At 43.6% G+C, this 20,180-nt stretch overlaps 1 protein-coding gene across 1 annotated transcript in view; it reads left to right on the top strand.

Moving 5' to 3' along the window:
• Window positions 1-20,180, top strand: part of LOC141776043 (ELKS/Rab6-interacting/CAST family member 1-like) — an 87,904-nt gene extending 67,724 nt beyond the window's left edge. Inside the window, exons 2-4 of the mRNA XM_074649702.1 lie at window positions 16,830-17,659; window positions 19,594-19,671; window positions 19,877-20,180. Of these exons, the coding sequence (XP_074505803.1) occupies window positions 17,168-17,659; window positions 19,594-19,671; window positions 19,877-20,104 (798 nt within the window). The 5' untranslated portion in view covers window positions 16,830-17,167 and the 3' untranslated portion in view covers window positions 20,105-20,180. The remainder of the gene's footprint in view (window positions 1-16,829; window positions 17,660-19,593; window positions 19,672-19,876) is intronic.

Here is a 20,180-nt window from a genome sequence, read left to right as displayed (position 1 = left end):
AAATTTGGTATGCATATCCCACTCATCATTTGAAACATATTCCTCATTGGGTTTCATTAGCCCCGCCCACCCAGAAGTCGGCCATATTGGATTTTTATGTCATTTTTGCGTTTTATTGGCCGCGTACTTTAACGAACTCCTCCTACAGATTTGATCATATCGATTTGAAATTTGGTCAGGACCATCTCAAGACCTTGAAGATGAAAAGTTATTAAAATGGTGAGTGTTCACTTAACGAGCGGACCGTGGCGTGGCGGCCATTTTGAGCCATTCGCCATGAAACAGGGAGTTATTGTAACTCAACTGTACATAGTCCGATCTGCCCCAGATTTCTCAGGTATGATGGTGGTACAGTCTTGAGGACATGTATATGAAAAATTATACTCATAGCCCCGCCCCAAGACGTTAGCCCCGCCCCCTTTCATATCTCATGAACCGTTTGTCGTAGAGTCTTGTGGGAAGTGTCATATCACTCAGCAGAGAGTTCCTGTTTCATTGGTAAATGTTATGCCCGCCCCCTACACATTAGCCCCGCCCCCTTTCATATCTCATGAACCGTTTGTAGTAGAGTCTTGTGGGATGTGTCATATCACTCAGCAGAGAGTGCCTGTTTCATTGGTGAAGGTTATGCCCGCCCCCTACACATTAGCCCCGCCCCCTTTCATAACTCATGATCGGTTTGTCGTAGAGTCTTGTGGGAAGTGTCATATAACTCAGCAGAGAGTTCCTGTTTCATTGGTGAATGTTATGCCCGCCCCCTACACATTAGCCACGCCCCCCTTCATAACTCGCGAACCGCTTGTCGTAGAGCCTTGCGGCAGGCGTCGTGGCGCTCGTCAGAGTTTCGGTTTCGCGTCGGTCGGCGTCCCGCCAGCAACCCCGACCCGCGAGCAGGGGCGAGGGCCCTTTCATAGCTGCGTGCAGCTCTCGTTAGGGCCCGAGCACGAAAGTGCCAGGACCCAACGGTGTCCTGGCACGAAGTGCAAGGAACCTATTGTTTTTCTGCAGATTATTATTATTATTATTCTTTTTCTGCTGCAAGAACGCGTTTTTGACGACCTTAGCCATCCCCAAAACTCACCAGAATTGGAATATGCGTCAGAAGTGGCGAAAATTGCAATATTCTGTAGTGATTGGGCTCGGGTGCACCAGCGGGCTCGATAGCGCCCCCTATAGAAAGCAGGTTTCCAGAAAAAGTTACTTCGATCTTCACGAAATTTAAGTATGTCATTGCTCACATCTTCAATGGCACATTAAATATTTTTGAGATTTTTTCGGCCAACAGGAAGTCAGCCACGTTGGACTTCCTGCGTGATTTTAAAATTTACGAACACATTTTTGAGGACTTTAGGATGCACCAAATCTCATGAAACTTTACACGCACATCCAAACAGGTAATCCCTTTGATTCAGTGGTGAAATTTTTTTTGGGCCTGGCATGCTGGCTCTCTAGCGCCCCCTTATGTCCTTTTTGCCTTTGAACATCCATTCGTATACCTTGGCATACTCGTAGACGCATGAAATTTGGCAACATGATAGACACCTGTGAACTTTATGTAACTGCATAGCCATTAGGCTCAGTTTGTTTTTATACGGCTCTATAGCGCCCCCTAACGCGTTGAAATTTTAACTTTGTCAAAGTTGATCCGATATTCACGAAATTTGGTATGCATATCCCACTCATCATTTGAAACATATTCCTCATTGGGTTTCATTAGCCCCGCCCACCCAGAAGTCGGCCATATTGGATTTTATGTACGATTTTCCCAATTTTTTCGTTTTATTGGCCGCGTACTTTAACGAACTCCTCCTACAGATTTGATCATATCGATTTGAAATTTGGTCAGGACCATCTCAAGACCTCGAGGATGAAAAGTTATTAAAATGGTGAGTGTTCACTTAACGAGCGGACCGTGGCGTGGCGGCCATTTTGAGCCATTCGCCAGTTATTGTAACTCAACTGTACATAGTCCGATCTGCCCCAAATCTCTCAGGTATGATGTTGCTCCAGTACTGATGACATGTATATGAAAAAATATACTCATAGCCCCGCCCCAAGATGTTAGCCCCGCCCCCTTTCATATCTCATGAACCGTTTATAGTAGAGTCTTGTGGGATGTGTTATATCACTCAGCAGAGAGTGGGTAAACCCTAACTCAACTGTACATAGTCCGATCTGCCCCAGATTTCTCAGGTATGATGGTGGTACAGTCTTGAAGACATGTATATGAAAAATTATACTCATAGCCCCGCCCTAAGACGTTAGCCCCGCCCCCTTTCATAACTCATGAACCGTTTGTCGTACAGGCTTATGGGAGGTGTCATATCACTCAGCAGAGAGTGCCTGTTTCATTGGTGAAAGTTATGCCCGCCCCCTACACATTAGCCCCGCCCCCTTTCATAACTCATGAACCGTTTGTCTTAGAGTCTTGCGGGAGATGTCATATCACTCAGCAGAGAGTTCCTGTTTTATTCGTTAAGGGTAGCCCCACCCCCTACACATTAGCCCCGCCCCCTTTCATAACTCATGAACCGTTTGTCGTAGAGTCTTGTGGGATGTGTCATATCACTCAGCAGAGAGTTCATGTTTTATTGGTTAAGGGTAGCCCCGCCCCCTACACATTAGCCCCGCCCCCTTTCATAACTCATGAACCGTTTGTCGTAGAGTCTTGCGGGAGGTGTCATATCACTCAGCAGAGAGTTCCTGTTTTATTGGTTAAGGGTAGCCCCGCCCCCTACACATTAGCCCCGCCCCCTTTCATATCTCATGAACCGTTTATAGTAGAGTCTTGTGGGATGTGTCATATCACTCAGCAGAGAGTTCCTGTTTTATTTGTTAAGGGTAGCCCCGCCCCCTACACATTAGCCCCGCCCCCTTTCATAACTCATGAACCGTTTGTCGTAGAGTCTTGCGGGAGGTGTCATATCACTCAGCAGAGAGTGCCTGTTTCATTGGTAAATGTTATGCCCGCCCCCTACACATTAGCCCCGCCCCCTTTCATAACTCATGATCCGTTTGTCGTAGAGTCTTGTGGGAAGTGTCATATAACTCAGCAGAGAGTTCCTGTTTCATTGGTGAATGTTATGCCCGCCCCCTACACATTAGCCACGCCCCCCTTCATAACTCGTGAACCGCTTGTCGTAGAGCCTTGCGGCAGGCGTCGTGGCGCTCGTCAGAGTTTCGGTTTCGCGTCGGTCGGCGTCCCGCCAGCAACCCCGACCCGCGAGCAGGGGCGAGGGCCCTTTCATAGCTGCGTGCAGCTCTCGTTATTATTCTTTTTCTGCCACTAGATCGCGTTTTTGACGACCTTAGCCATCCCCAAAACTCACGAAAAGTGGAGTATGCGTCAGAACTGGTGGGAAATTCAATGTTCTGGAGTGACTGGGCTCGGGTGTCTCCAGGGGGCTCCATAGCGCCCCCTAGAGTACGCAGTTTTTCAGAGAAAGTTTCTTCGATCTTCACGAAATTCAAGTATGTCATTGCTCACGCCCTCATACCTGGATTAAATGATTTTGAGATTTCTCCGGAAACAGGAAGTCAGCCATGTTGGACTTCCTGCGTGATTTTAGAATTTACGAACGCATATTTGAAGACTTTAGGATGCACAAAAATTTATGAAACTTTACACACACATCCAAACTAGTAATTACTTAATTTTAGTGGTGAAATTTTCCTTGGGCGTGGCATGTTGGCTCTCTAGCGCCCCCTTATGTCTTTCAGATTTTGAACATACCTTTAGGTACTCGGAATCTCATAAAATTTGGCAAAATGATAGACACCTGTGAACTTTATGTAACTGCATAGCCATTAGGCTCAGTTTGTTTTTATACGGCTCTATAGCGCCCCCTAACGCGTTGAAATTTTAACTTTGTCAAAGTTGATCCGATATTCATGAAATTTGGTATGCATATCCCACTCATCATTTGAAACATATTCCTCATTGGGTTTCATTAGCCCCGCCCACCCAGAAGTCGGCCATATTGGATTTTGATGTCATTTTTGCGTTTTATTGGCCGCGTACTTTAACGAACTCCTCCTACAGATTTGATCATATCGATTTGAAATTTGGTCAGGACCATCTCAAGACCTTGAAGATGAAAAGTTATTAAAATGGTGAGTGTTCACTTAACGAGCGGACCGTGGCGTGGCGGCCATTTTGAGCCATTCGCCATGAAACAGGGAGTTATTGTAACTCAACTGTACATAGTCCGATCTGCCCCAGATTTCTCAGGTATGATGGTGGTACAGTCTTGAGGACATGTATATGAAAAATTATACTCATAGCCCCGCCCCAAGACGTTAGCCCCGCCCCCTTTCATATCTCATGAACCGTTTGTCGTAGAGTCTTGCGGGAGGTGTCATATCACTCAGCAGAGAGTGCCTGTTTCATTGGTGAATGTTATGCCCGCCCCCTACACGTTAGCCCCGCCCCCTTTCATAACTCATGATCCGTTTGTAGTAGAGTCTTGTGGGAAGTGTCATATCACTCAGCAGAGAGTGCCTGTTTCATTGGTGAATGTTATGCCCGCCCCCTACACATTAGCCCCGCCCCCTTTCATAACTCATGATCCGTTTGTAGTAGAGTCTTGTGGGAAGTGTCATATCACTCAGCAGAGAGTTCCTGTTTCATTGGTAAATGTTATGCCCGCCGACTACACATTAGCCCCGCCCCCTTTCATATCTCATGAACCGTTTGTAGTAGAGTCTTGTGGGATGTGTCATATCACTCAGCAGAGAGTGCCTGTTTCATTGGTGAAGGTTATGCCCGCCCCCTACACATTAGCCCCGCCCCCTTTCATAACTCATGATCCGTTTGTCGTAGAGTCTTGTGGGAAGTGTCATATCAATCAGCAGAGAGTGCCTGTTTCATTGGTGAATGTTATGCCCGCCCCCTACACATTAGCCACGCCCCCCTTCATAACTCGTGAACCGCTTGTCGTAGAGCCTTGCGGCAGGCGTCGTGGCGCTCGTCAGAGTTTCGGTTTCGCGTCGGTCGGCGTCCCGCCAGCAACCCCGACCCGCGAGCAGGGGCGAGGGCCCTTTCATAGCTGCGTGCAGCTCTCGTTATTATTCTTTTTCTGCTGCAAGAACGCGTTTTTGACGACCTTAGCCATCCCCAAAACTCACCAGAATTGGAATATGCGTCAGAAGTGGCGAAAATTGCAATATTCTGTAGTGATTGGGCTCGGGTGCACCAGCGGGCTCGATAGCGCCCCCTATAGAAAGCAGGTTTCCAGAAAAAGTTACTTCGATCTTCACGAAATTTAAGTATGTCATTGCTCACATCTTCAATGGCACATTAAATATTTTTGAGGTTTTTTCGGCCAACAGGAAGTCAGCCACGTTGGACTTCCTGCGTGATTTTAAAATTTACGAACACATTTTTGAGGACTTTAGGATGCACCAAATCTCATGAAACTTTACACGCACATCCAAACAGGTAATCCCTTTGATTCAGTGGTGAAATTTTTTTTGGGCGTGGCATGTTGGCTCTCTAGCGCCCCCTTATGTCCTTTTTGCCTTTGAACATCCATTCGTATGCCTTGGCATACTCGTAGACGCATGAAATTTGGCAACGTGATAGACACCTGTGAACTTTATGTAACTGCATAGCCATTAGGCTCAGTGTGTTTAGCCGGCTCTATAGCGCCCCCTAACGCGTTGAAATTTTAACTTTGTCAAAGTTGATCCGATATTCACGAAATTTGGTATGCATATCCCACTCATCATTTGAAACATATTCCTCATTGGGTTTCATTAGCCCCGCCCACCCAGAAGTCGGCCATATTGGATTTTATGTACGATTTTCCCAATTTTTTCGTTTTATTGGCCGCGTACTTTAACGAACTCCTCCTACAGATTTGATCATATCGATTTGAAATTTGGTCAGGACCATCTCAAGACCTCGAGGATGAAAAGTTATTAAAATGGTGAGTGTTCACTTAACGAGCGGACCGTGGCGTGGCGGCCATTTTGAGCCATTCGCCAGTTATTGTAACTCAACTGTTCATAGTCCGATCTGCCCCAGATTTCTCAGGTATGATGGTGGTACAGTCTTGAGGACATGTATATGAAAAATTATACTCATAGCCCCGCCCTAAGACGTTAGCCCCGCCCCCTTTCATATCTCATGAACCGTTTATAGTAGAGTCTTGTGGGATGTGTCATATCACTCAGCAGAGAGTGGGTTAACCCTAACTCAACTGTACATAGTCCGATCTGCCCCAGATTTCTCAGGTATGATGGTGGTACAGTCTTGAGGACATGTATATGAAAAATTATACTCATAGCCCCGCCCTAAGACGTTAGCCCCGCCCCCTTTCATATCTCATGAACCGTTTGTCGTACAGGCTTATGGGAGGTGTCATATCACTCAGCAGAGAGTTCCTGTTTTATTCGTTAAGGGTAGCCCCGCCCCCTACACATTAGCCCCGCCCCCTTTCATAACTCATGAACCGTTTGTCGTAGAGTCTTGCGGGAGGTGTCATATCACTCAGCAGAGAGTGCCTGTTTCATTGGTAAATGTTATGCCCGCCCCCTACACATTAGCCCCGCCCCCTTTCATAACTCATGATCCGTTTGTAGTAGAGTCTTGTGGGTAGTGTCATATCACTCAGCAGAGAGTTCATGTTTCATTGGTAAATGTTATGCCCGCCCCCTACACATTAGCCCCGCCCCCTTTCATATCTCATGATCCGTTTGTAGTAGAGTCTTGCGGGAAGTGTCATATCACTCAGCAGAGAGTTCATGTTTCATTGGTAAATGTTATGCCCGCCCCCTACACATTAGCCCCGCCCCCTTTCATATCTCATGAACCGTTTGTAGTAGAGTCTTGTGGGAAGTGTCATATCACTCAGCAGAGAGTTCATGTTTCATTGATAAATGTTATGCCCGCCCCCTACACATTAGCCCCGCCCCCTTTCATATCTCATGAACCGTTTGTAGTAGAGTCTTGTGGGATGTGTCATATCACTCAGCAGAGAGTGCCTGTTTCATTGGTGAAGGTTATGCCCGCCCCCTACACATTAGCCCCGCCCCCTTTCATAACTCATGATCCGTTTGTCGTAGAGTCTTGTGGGAAGTGTCATATAACTCAGCAGAGAGTTCCTGTTTCATTGGTGAATGTTATGCCCGCCCCCTACACATTAGCCACGCCCCCCTTCATAACTCGTGAACCGCTTGTCGTAGAGCCTTGCGGCAGGCGTCGTGGCGCTCGTCAGAGTTTCGGTTTCGCGTCGGTCGGCGTCCCGCCAGCAACCCCGACCCGCGAGCAGGGGCGAGGGCCCTTTCATAGCTGCGTGCAGCTCTCGTTATTCTTTTTCTGCTGGAATATCGCGTTTTTGACGACCTTAGCCATCCCCAAAACTCACGAAAAATGGAGTATGCGTCAGAACTGGTGGGAAATTCAATGTTCTGGAGTGACTGGGCTCGGGTGTCTCCAGGGGGCTCCATAGCGCCCCCTAACGTACGCAGTTTTTCAGAGAAAGTTTCTTCGATCTTCACGAAATTCAAGTATGTCATTGCTCACGCCCTCATACCTGGATTAAATGATTTTGAGATTTTTTCGGCAAACAGGAAGTCAGCCATGTTGGATTTCCTGCGTGATTTTAGAATTTACGAACGCATATTTGAAGACTTTAGGATGCACAAAAATGTATGAAACTTTACACGCACATCCAAACTAGTAATTACTTAATTTTAGTGGTGAAATTTTGCTTGGGCGGGGCATGTTGGCTCTCTAGCGCCCCCTTATGTCTTTCAGATTTTGAACATACCTTTAGGTACTCGAAAACTCATGAAATTTGGCAAAATGATAGACACCTGTGAACTTTATTTAAATATATAGCCATTAGGCTCAGTGTGTTTAGCCGGCTCTATAGCGCCCCCTAACGCGTTGAAATTTTAACTTTGTCAAAGTTGATCCGATAATCATGAAATTTGGTATGCATATCCCACTCATGATTTGAAACATATTCCTCATTGGGTTTCATTAGCCCCGCCCACCCAGAAGTCGGCCATATTGGATTTTTATGTCATTTTTGCGTTTTATTGGCCGCGTACTTTAACGAACTCCTCCTACAGATTTGATCAGATCGAGTTGATATTTGGTCAGGACCATCTCAAGACCTCGAGGATGAAAAGTTATTAAAATGGTGAGCGTTCACTTAACGAGCGGACCGTGGCGTGGCGGCCATTTTGAGCCATTCGCCAGTTATTGTAACTCAACTGTACATAGTCCGATCTGCCCCAAATCTCTCAGGTATGATGTTGCTCCAGTACTGATGACATGTATATGAAAAAATATACTCATACTCAATGAGCTCCGCCCACCCAGAAGTCGGCCATATTGGATTTTATGTACGATTTTCCCAATTTTTGCGTTTTATTGGCCGCGTACTCTAACGAACTCCTCCTACAGATTTGATCATATCGATTTGAAATTTGGTCAGGACCATCTCAAGACCTTGAGGATGAAAAGTTATTAAAATGGTGAGTGTTCACTTAACGAGCGGACCGTGGCGTGGCGGCCATTTTGAGCCATTCGGCAGTTATTGTAACTCAACTGTACATAGTCCGATCTGCCCCAAATCTCTCAGGTATGATGTTGCTCCAGTACTGATGACATGTATATGAAAAAATATACTCATAGCCCCGCCCCAAGACGTTAGCCCCGCCCCCTTTCATATCTCATGAACCGTTTATAGTAGAGTCTTGTGGGATGTGTCATATCACTCAGCAGAGAGTGGGTAAACCCTAACTCAACTGTACATAGTTCGATCTCCCCCAAATTTCTCAGGTATGATAAGGGTCCAGTCCTGATTATATGTAAATGCAAAAATATAGTCAAAGCCCCGCCCACTTTCATAACTCATGAACCGTTTGTCGTAGAGTCTTGCGGGAGGTGTCATATCACTCAGCAGAGAGTTCATGTTTCATTGGTAAATGTTATGCCCGCCCCCTACACATTAGCCCCGCCCCCTTTCATATCTCATGAACCGTTTGTAGTAGAGTCTTGTGGGAAGTGTCATATCACTCAGCAGAGAGTTCATGTTTCATTGGTAAATGTTATGCCCGCCCCCTACACATTAGCCCCGCCCCCTTTCATATCTCATGAACCGTTTGTCGTAGAGTCTTGTGGGATGTGTCATATCACTCAGCAGAGAGTGCCTGTTTCATTGGTGAAGGTTATGCCCGCCCCCTACACATTAGCCCCGCCCCCTTTCATAACTCATGATCCGTTTGTCGTAGAGTCTTGTGGGAAGTGTCATATCACTCAGCAGAGAGTTCCTGTTTCATTGGTAAATGTTATGCCCGCCCCCTACACATTAGCCCCGCCCCCTTTCATATCTCATGAACCGTTTGTAGTAGAGTCTTGTGGGAAGTGTCATATCACTCAGCAGAGAGTTCATGTTTCATTGGTAAATGTTATGCCCGCCCCCTACACATTAGCCCCGCCCCCTTTCATATCTCATGAACCGTTTGTAGTAGAGTCTTGTGGGATGTGTCATATCACTCAGCAGAGAGTGCCTGTTTCATTGGTGAAGGTTATGCCCGCCCCCTACACATTAGCCCCGCCCCCTTTCATAACTCATGATCCGTTTGTCGTAGAGTCTTGTGGGAAGTGTCATATAACTCAGCAGAGAGTTCCTGTTTCATTGGTGAATGTTATGCCCGCCCCCTACACATTAGCCACGCCCCCCTTCATAACTCGTGAACCGTCATTTACAGCGCCACACGCTCCAAGCAGAAAATTCACTCTAACTGTTGCGTGCAGTTTCCGACTTTCACGGGAATGCACGACAGCGGGTTCTCGGACGTGCGCGTTCCCCCGACATGCACGCAGGGGCGAGGGCCCTTTCATAGCTGCGTGCAGCTCTCGTTGTCATTGTTTTGTGTTGTTAATTGATTTCCAATAATAAATATATACATACATAGACATATATAGATGTCGATAATTAAGTATTAAACACTTGAAAAATCTCCCTTTAATTTAATTTTGAACAGGTAAAGAATATGCGATTAATTTGTGATTAATCGGGATTAACTATGGACCATCGTGTGATTAATCGCATTAAATATTTTTAATCGATTGACAGCCCTAATTTTTTCTCTACATTTCCCTTGAAACTGTTATGTTTGCTTTGCACTAAAGTTCTTAATTAAATGAGAAAATACTCCGTACTTTTCATTTGTCAAGTATTCAATTCACACAAACATAGGCTTTACCATGTGGTTATTTCATGTAGATCATTTATTTATTGAATTACCAGAAAATATGCTATATTGTGATATATATATATATATATCTTTATCTAGTTATGAAATGACGGATCGGGATAGATGATTTTGGCCATATCGCCCAGCCCGAAAGCTACACCACTTTTTATGTTTTTGCATTTATCAGTGTGTAAACACAATTAAATGGGATCACTTAATATGCATCTGTCTGCACATGTCTAAATTTCTGATGCACTTCGAATTCTAGCAGCATTTCTTTCCTGCTCCAGTTTGTTTTTGTTTCTATGTCAGCCAATTTCTTCTTATTTATTCATCACTATTTGTATATTAATGTTTCATAAATATATTAGATTGCTATTAATTTAACATGCCAATTGCCACTGGAGATGTTGGCACAAATAAAATGAACTTCTTTAAAGATTAAAATCACATAATGGTTTGACATCATTAATGTAATTCTTAGATGTCAATAGAAGTAAATACTGGGCCTTGATGACACTTGGGCTGCTACACAGTCTCACTATGAAAACTATTGGGGTTGAGATAATTCACCTCACCTTTGCACTCAATAACAATGAGATCTTCAGAGAGTTAATGTTGTTATCGTCACGATGAAGCAGCTGTGAAGGTTAAAAAAGCTGACTGTGATGAACGACGGGTCATCCCCTTAAATCTTCAGACAGATTAGATGCAGAGCGAGCGCGGCTTTCCCCGTCAGCTGGGCTGTCGAGTTGACTTTCAGTGAGATGTGTGTTACCCCAGACAGCACCAGCAAGTCCTTCCCAGCCACATCATATCGCGGCGAGCTTGACAGGAACCGAGAGTAATGGAAAATAATAATATTCAGGATGAGTATAATGTGTTTTTCTGAGCCCCTGATCCCCAGGCGAGACGCGAACTTTGTAAAATTCGGCTCCCACGCTGAAACACCGGCCGGCTAAGTATAGGTTGAGTGGTGTATGTGTGTGTGTGTGTTGCATTGTGCAGTGTGACAGATGGATGTGTGGTTGTCACATAAATAGAAAATGCTGAACACCTTCAGGAATGCTGATGGAGAAAGAGAGGCAGTGAGAGGAAGTGAAAGCATCAGAGAGACGAGCGAGAAGGGAGGGATTAGAGGTATGGGATAAAGAAATGGATGAGTTACTGTAATAGGCAACAACAAGTTCGCCATATTAACTAACTTAAAAGGTGATGAAATGTCATGTTAAGTTTGGAGTTGCTACGTAACCATGTTGTGAAAATGACTACAAAAATCAGTTCTCTGCTGCGCCGGCACATACTGATTATATACACAAGTACAAGTACAGTACGTGGCACTCAACCACGGAGACTTTCTTGGTATCCTAGTGTGATATTCTAGGCGCTTGTGAGGCCTATGACAACACTGTGTGTGTGTGTGTGGAGGAAAAATGAGACATGCAGCTCAGGATGGCTGTTAGTAACGGCGCAGGGAGGCAGAGGATGAAACACAGGGCGTTGTGTGTGCTGGTGTTTCCTGTTGAGTGTTTTGTGGACATAAAGGGGGACGAGGTTATTTTAGTTCTTAAGTTCACTCCAGGGCCTGTTTCAGGAGCTGTTCCAGTAGGTATTGTGGTTGTAGTGGGGCATTTTATGGATGGATATTCATAGCACAGCATATGATAAAAGGGGGCTAAGCTGTAAATGATAGATGCCCCCGTTAGATATTGGCTTTTATAACAACATTTTCTGCTCCCCCACAGGATTTTGAGATCCCCGACAAAAGCCCCACAAATTCTGATTTGCTCATTGGAGCGCTGTGAACTGCTCAAAGATGCAAGGTGAAAGGCTCGCCGATGCATCGCAGACACATTCCTAGATATCTAGCATGCTAAATATCCGTGTGGAAACCCGTGGGAACAGGCTATTTTGTGAACACGTGCCAACGACAACATCAGCAATATGTCTCACGTTTGGTATCACGCCATTTACCGTGTATTTCTCTTGTAGCGTGTGACCTCCCTGTCGCCGATAAGTCATGTAGTGTGAAAACCACACGACTTCAAGACTCCCGATTACAAGACAGCAAGTTGTGTAGTGTGAACAGTGCTGTGATCTGACGGCTTTGAAAGTCTTGTAGTGTGAATCAGGCATAACAATCCATATTTTGTCAGGATACTGATCTGATTTTTTAATGCGGGACTTTTACACAGACACGAACGTCCATTACATTCAAGCTTTAATGTTTTAAGGTTTAATGTTTAAATACGTGCTCAAAACATGTTTAACCAGGACATCCTATGCCCAGTGGCACATCAAACTCAAGGTCCAATTGCAGGGCTTTCAACTGCAGCAAAATCCATCTGCTGATGACGACTGTGAGATGGGATTGAAAGCTCTGAAAAAAGCTAGTGAAGGTTTTTTGTGCTGTCAAACTACACCTTATTTCTAAGGACAAGATTGAACTTCCATGAACTCTCAGTGTAGCACTGTTGAACAGATGTTTCTTACGGCAGCACCACGTTGCTTTCTCACATTTGTGTGAAAGGGCAAGAGGGATGGTTCGCCTGTTGACAGATGGATCTTGGACAGTCATATGCTCGTGTGTTTTCTCGATCTCATGATGCCAACATAGGCGTGCGTGCTTGTTTCCAGTGGCATTGGTATGTTTTATATTAAAATGTGGTTGGTTCATATGAATTTATGAGCTTGAGGTTATTATTATTGTCATCCGACTCTCAATGCTGGTCACCCCCAGCTCTCTCAGAGTCTAAAACCACCACAAATATATTCTCAGCCTGTGGGACGCACTGGTGGTTTATTCATGTGACCCTTAGACTTGAACTGTAGAAACAAAACAACATGGTGTGTGTTGTGGTTTCCATGACATCCTCAAGCCAATAAAAATAAAAAGAAGTGTGTGTTTAGCCGTGTGATAGATCGGCGATCTGTCCAGGGTGTGCAGTACCCTTGCCCCAATGCATGCTGGGATAGGCTCCAGCTCCCTGAACAAGATAAGTAGTTCAGAAGTGGATGTGTATTTATTGTCCTGTACCTCTACCAGACTAAAGTAATGAAACAGGAAAAATAATGCTATTGCTAATTGGGATATTTTTGATTGTTGACTGAAAAAGAGCTGTGTGCGTGTGTTCAATAAATGGTTAAATAAAGGCTTAGACATACTGTGCATGTTTTGCATTATAGGGAGAATTGGAACATGAGCATATACATTATGTACAGGTCAGCAGGTCCAGGGGGGCGGAGGAGGAGGAAAGCCCTGAACACGAACACACACACACTATCTATCTCCGCAGTCTCATATTGGCCTCAAATGAAGCATAAGATGTGTGTTGTTAGTGACATGATCACTCACGGCCATTGAGCTGATGTGCATGTGTGTTCATCTGTGAATGTGTCGTCTATTCGACGTTTGTTTGTACGTGGATTGATTCATCTTTGTCTGACTAATTGTGTAGATCTGCACATGTGCACAGTTTTAGTTTGCATAAGTGCATATACTGTAAATAAGTGTCTGTGTGTGTCTGTGTGTGTATGTGTGTGTGTGCTAGAGGCAGGGTCCTGGCCTGTTTCTATCCAGGTGTGTGTTTTTGGCCCGAGGGGAGACACAGCAGATGGTTCCTTTTAGTGTTTGAGTGAGTGTGTGTGTGTGTGTGTGTGTGTGTGTGTGTGTGTGTGTGTGTAGCTGTAACTGACTGGTTGTCAGTAACATCTCCCTGGCCAAAGATCTGTGTCTAGCAGAACATCAGTTGTAAGGATACACTACTGCAGGGCTGTTAAAGGCCCGGGTCAGGACCCAAAGTACTAGAGGTGCAGGGAGATTACTGTAAAGGGGTCGACCAAAGGGCTGCACAGTTAATCATACTTGAAATGAAATGTTAACTATTGTATTTAGCAATTTGCAAGAGGCCGCATGTTGGGGGAAACATTTTTCAGACTAACTACTCAACAAGAAATGTGTACAAACTCCACCATACTTTACAAGCAAAGCACTAGTTTTCAAATCTCTTTATCTTAAAATTATACTGCACCCATCCAAAGTTTATGTATAATGTTATGAAATCTGAATACTTATGTTGTAATTGTGCAATATTTGGAAACTAGACTTCATGTTAACATTGAACTGGAGCTCCACAAGTTTTCATTCTTGACTATTTCTGCAGCGGTTCAGTTCACTTTAGGTCATTCTTGTAAGGGGAGAGTGTGGATCAGATGGTGTGTCCGATGGGTCATGTGTCCACTGACCTGAGGATGACATCACTGTCTCCAAGGAAACCTAAATGACTGAATGATGACTGTTGACCAGCTGGCTATCAATTTTACATAGCTGTAAATGTGCTTCCTTATACAGTAACTGACTCCAAATGGAGTCGTATTTACCGTGTTCACGAGAAGAGTCCATCTTGTGGTATTCGCGACCTCGTAAGTGGAACGTTTCTGAAAGCTCAGAGTCCACGAGTCGTGACGTGTTTGTTGACGTTGTCAGAAATGGCGGAACCCATGGAAGTTAATTTTTCGGTACATAATAAGTGAATATATTCTAATTTTAGTCGTTCTTTGTAATTGTATAATATGTCTGAGGAAAATGTTGATATAACTGCCTAATCTTTTTCCTCTGTCCTATGCCTTTGCATTTCCTTCCTATGTTACATGGTGGGTAGTTCAGGGGGCCTGGGAGATTAGAGCATTCGCAACACAAAGATTGAATCCTCAGCAGCCTCTGAGGCATTTGAGAGCCATCGTGAGAGCCAGCACTCATGATTTATGTTCATCTTTTTTTGCAAGAGACCGTAAAATGCTACAGATTATACCTTTTAAATTGATAGGAATGACATTTCTCATTATTTCCACAGCTGTGTTAATTACAAGGTTTCTTTGACCTGATTTACTTAATCCGTTTGAATATTTATAATACGTTACCTTTTTGGCATCGGTCATCCATCCAATTAATAATGTGCCCCATAAAATGTCTATCCAGTTTGACTCATATGATTACATAATCATTTATTTTATCTTTTTTTGATTTATGTTTTCTTCCCACATTGTTCATGCAGAACAAAATGGATTAATAACAAGATATAATTGACTGAATAATAAAAAAAAACATGGATTATTCTATTTTAGTACATGTAATTCATCCAGGAGGCAAACTAATTATTTGCCTTTATGGATGTTAGATCAGCTGATTGAATGTTATCTGCTTTATTACAGCTGCAGGACAGTAACTTTGATGTGATGCCCAAAGGTGTTAGGACGTAGTGTGATCTTAAGAGGGTGTAATGGGTGGTGGAGAGACAAAGCGGCCTGTGTGATCATATGATCCAACACATCAGCTGATGCTTCTGCTTTTTGACTGAGGACTGAGCGTATCAGCCGTACATATTTCTCTTACTTACTGTGTATGTGTGTACATGCCAGTATGGTGGCAGAAACAAATTGTCTTCAAATCTTTTATGAGTGATTATTGGAGAGGTCAGACTTTGCCAATCCTTTTGACTTTTAATTTATCACGTCAAACAGGCCCAAATTTGATCAGCACACATTTTGGTACAAACCTTCATGTTCCCCAGAGGATGAAGCCGACTTACTTTGGTGATCCCCTTACTTTTTTGACTCTTGTACTTTAGAGTAGAGTGTCTTGACAACTGTTATGGATGATCAAGCAATTTGGTGGAGACATTCGTGGTCTCTCTGAACCGCCGACTTTTCATCTGGCGCCATCATTGGTCAAAATGTTCTTTACTTAAATACTGGTTTATCTTTTGAACAGTTTGGTTTTCTTTATGACGATGAGAGAATGGAATGGCTATTTACTTTTAACGCGTATAAGTTGGCTACCTTTGTTTCTAAAGCTTGGAAAAAATGTCAGGATGGTTTATTTATTTAGTATTATTTGTAATTTATGTTGCTACTCTGGTTTCTGTATTTTTTTCTAAATAATGGTGTATTGTAAGCCTGTTTGGGCTGAGCATATTGTTTATGCTTTAGTAACATGCATTAACCTGCAAGTAAATACTGTACGCAAAGACATGAACCCAGTCTTAAAAGTAGATAAATCAAAACTCGGGATGCACCGATTGTGAAATTCTGGGCCTAAACTGTTACCGATATTTAAAATAACTTAATTTGGACGATAGCCGATGCCGATGTTATTGTTGTTGCTGCTAGTTATTCCTTTTTTGTGCCAGAGAAACATCTCCATTGCAAAAAAATAACTGAGCTGTTTTAAAGTCATTCAGCATTTCATTACACTGTCCTGTATGAAACAAGAATGAAACAAGTTGTATGAAACAACTTTAATATAACCTTCTTTCACATGAAAAATATTAATTTTTAAAAAATGTTTGATAACCAACATACAGTAGTTAGGCAGTGTAAAATTTATGCAACCCAACAGATAAACATCAGCCACTGCCAGTAAATAAGACGACATTCGCCAGTGACGACAAGGCAAATATCGGCCAATACCGATGTTTGTTCGATAAATCGGTGTGTCCCTAATCAAAACCCGAACCTGGTAAAAATCTGGTGTATTTCTTTGTATCTAAAGTGCAGTATATATTTGTTCCACTGATCACTAAGTCTTTGTCTCTTTCTCCCTTTCTTTTTAGGTGATCCCTTCATCCCAACCCTTGTGGATTTACCTGCTTTACATTGCTGCCTGTATCTAAAGGGGATGGTCTATTGATTCCTGCTTTCTAACAAAGCCCATTGATTTCGGTGCGGGTGCTGGAACGGCCTTGATCACAGCTATGTCAGCACTGCATCAGGATATTTCAACGGGAGTTTTCAGCTGTTACATTTAGTATTTCAGATTTTTTTTTGGACATCCATCTTATCTTTTTTGCTCTGTGTGCCATTTTGAGCATGTATTTTTGATTTGCTCAATTTATTAATTTGAACCAGACACTCTTTCGCCTCTACAGTATACACACCATATTCTCTTACCATGTACGGTAGCTCTCGTTCCGTCTCAAAGCTGGATGTTGTTGGATCCAATGGTAACGGGTCAGTGTCTGGGAGCCCCGGTCGCTCCCCACGCCTCCCTCGCTCCCCACGCCTTGGACACCGGCGGAACAGCAGCAGCAGCTCCTCCGGCGGACTCACTGGCTCCTGTAAAACCCTGTCCATGGAGAATATTCAGTCTCTAAATGCCGCCTACGCTACGGGCGGTCCTATGTACTTCGCTGACACAGTCGATGACTCGATCGGCATCGGGAGCCTGGGCAGTGGGCTGAACCCCTCGCTGCCCAAAAGCACCATGACCCTGGGCAGGGCCGGGGCCAGGATACCCTATGGGGTCAGGGCGGCCATCATGGGGAGCAGTCCCAATATAAACACTGGAGGAGGTGTTATGATGCCCAGTGATGCAATAGCATTTGGGGGGGAGATGCATAACCAGCCTCCACAGGCGGCTACTGTGCCTCACTCCATGAGACAGGTGAGGCATCGCACTGCTTCTTCTTTTATTGCTGCAACCTTTGAAATTTGATCACCTTGTTTGTCTGTCTAATTTTTGTCTTCAAATCTTTTGTTGAGTATGTATGATAGAATTGAAAGAAAGTAAAGCTACAAGAACAAACATTTGAAAAGCTGCTGTGTTGTGCGAAACAACTAAGACACAAAATAACTTGGAGGTTTCTGGAAGTTAAAGATGAAAATAGCATTAAAGGAATAGTTTTAGAAAATATGCTTTCTTGCCGAGAGTAAGATCAGAATATTGTTACCACTCTCATATCTGTCCATTCAATATGACACTAAAAAACGTGTTTGTTTTATCTGCACAAAAACCAAAGTGTAAAAAACAACTAGTTGAGGTCTTATGGAGGGTTACGTGCTGGCGATGAAGGCCGACTGTTGCATGTTTGACCATGTCTTGGCAAAAAAGTTGCACTCAAACACACCGCAAAGACTACAGCCGACGGCCAGTTAGCACGTACGTCTTTCAAAAAGGGAAACCGGAAGACCGAGGACGGCAGATATATACAAGCCGTTGTTATGATACATACATAAAATAAAGCAGCGTTTGCCGACCATTTTCACACCACTCTCACTCACCACTTAGCTTCATTCCAGATGGCCATGTTTTGAAAACATCTGTGTGTTGGAATGATCAGATTAGGTGAAGATGAAAAATGAGAAGAAATTCTGTGTGTGCCCTGTTGACTTTGCTTGCTTTCCTCACATCGGGTTCTCTTCTCGTGCACCGATTCGCTTAAAGCTGAATAGCCAATCAGAGTGATTTCTCTCGCCGACGAGCTCCGCCACAGATTCAACATGCTGAATCGAACAAAAAAGCCTCCGACAAGGGCAGACTAAAGCCATCGGTGCGAGACACGCCGCAAAAACTAGGGCGACAGATGCTCACCGCCGGCCTGAATGGTGTGTCAGGGCCTTAAGTCACCGCCGGTTGCCTGGCAACCTCATGGTGACGTCAAGAAATCAAGTCGCTATGTACTAGAAATAGTCCTGCACATGATCTAAAATAGTTGAGCTCAAAAGAAGTTTGGAATACACCGATAAGGAATGTGTGGATACAATTGATTTTGGGTAATGTTTGTCTCACCTTTGAACGAAGAAACACAAAAAGATAAAATCAATTGCACTTAGCAAACAAAATGTTTTGTCACACATGAATTATCCTCCTGTTTGATGCCGTAGGGGAGCTGGGTGCTTCAAGGCATTTAAGCTAAATTCAGCTTCCTGTGCAAGGGTTAATATTTTCTTCTTAAGTCACGCCTCAACTAAATAATATAAGAGCTATGTGGGTGTTCCTACAGTATGTTTAAATAGACTAAGGTCTGCCCTCCCACTACCTCTGCACCATTAGTCATAACCTTAGAGCTCTTCTCTCCTTCCTCTCCCTCTCATACCTCCCTCCTCTGCTAATTATTTCTTAAACAAAAAACATTTCTTCATCTCTCTTCAACTCTTATTTTCCTCTGTTGTATGTCACATTCATGTAATGTATGTTACATGTACTGTGAGGATGCTATCACTCCAAAGCTCGACTCTAAACCTTTTTCTACCTTTACCTAAAACGAGTGTTTCAAAACCAAAAGCAGAGTCTGTTTGTTGTTTAAAAATTCATCCAAGATATTTTTAATTCTGTGGCACACTGCTGTTCTGATGTCAGGATGAATTAAACATTTGCACGGGGAGCGTTTTCTCATTAATACTGAAGTTAGGTGTGCACTATATGAACAGAATGTATCTGCAAAGCATATTTGAAGTTTTAATCAAAGTAACAGTTTCAAAGTGCTTCACAAACAATATTTCATATGGTAGATTTTCACCAGCTCTTAGTAGTGGCAGCTGCAAATTTGGATTATGCTTAACACTTTCCATTTATACTTTATGTGTTTGTGTTACCAGGTGAGAGACGGTGCAATGTCAGACCTACAGACACAGTTAAGAGAAGTGCTGCGAGAGAACGAACTACTACGCAGAGAAGTAAGGACACTTGCAGACACACACACACACCTCTCTGAACATTTATCCATTTATTTTACATACCAGAACAAACTAAAAGCAAATGAATTGGAAAAAAGTAATATTAGGAGGCATGTTGATCTCTAATCAAAGATTGAGGATCTTTAAGGTCCCAATCGATACAAATAAACATCTATTAAAACAAATGCATGTTGATTTCTTTTAGCTGGAGGCTAAGGAGTCCAAGTTGAGCTCCTCCATGAACTCCATTAAGACGTTTTGGAGTCCAGAGCTGAAGAAAGAGAGGGCGATGAGGAAAGACGAAGTCACGAAGATGTCCGTGTGGAAGGAACAGTACAGAGTGGTGCAGGAGGAAACACAGGTAGGAAAGAGATGTCTGTGTGTGTGTGTGTGTGTGTGTGTGCAACTATATGTGTGTTTCTTGCTGTTCTAGATGTTGCGTTTTGAGTCAAAACCCAGGAACAGATGGACTGACTTGGAAGGATTAATATGTGAAAAACAATATCCTG

The sequence above is a fragment of the Sebastes fasciatus genome, chromosome 1 (genome assembly GCF_043250625.1).
Source record: "Sebastes fasciatus isolate fSebFas1 chromosome 1, fSebFas1.pri, whole genome shotgun sequence".
Taxonomy (NCBI): domain Eukaryota; kingdom Metazoa; phylum Chordata; class Actinopteri; order Perciformes; family Sebastidae; genus Sebastes; species Sebastes fasciatus.
Note: the sequence above shows the minus strand (reverse complement) of the source record. Positions and strands in the feature narration are given on the sequence as shown.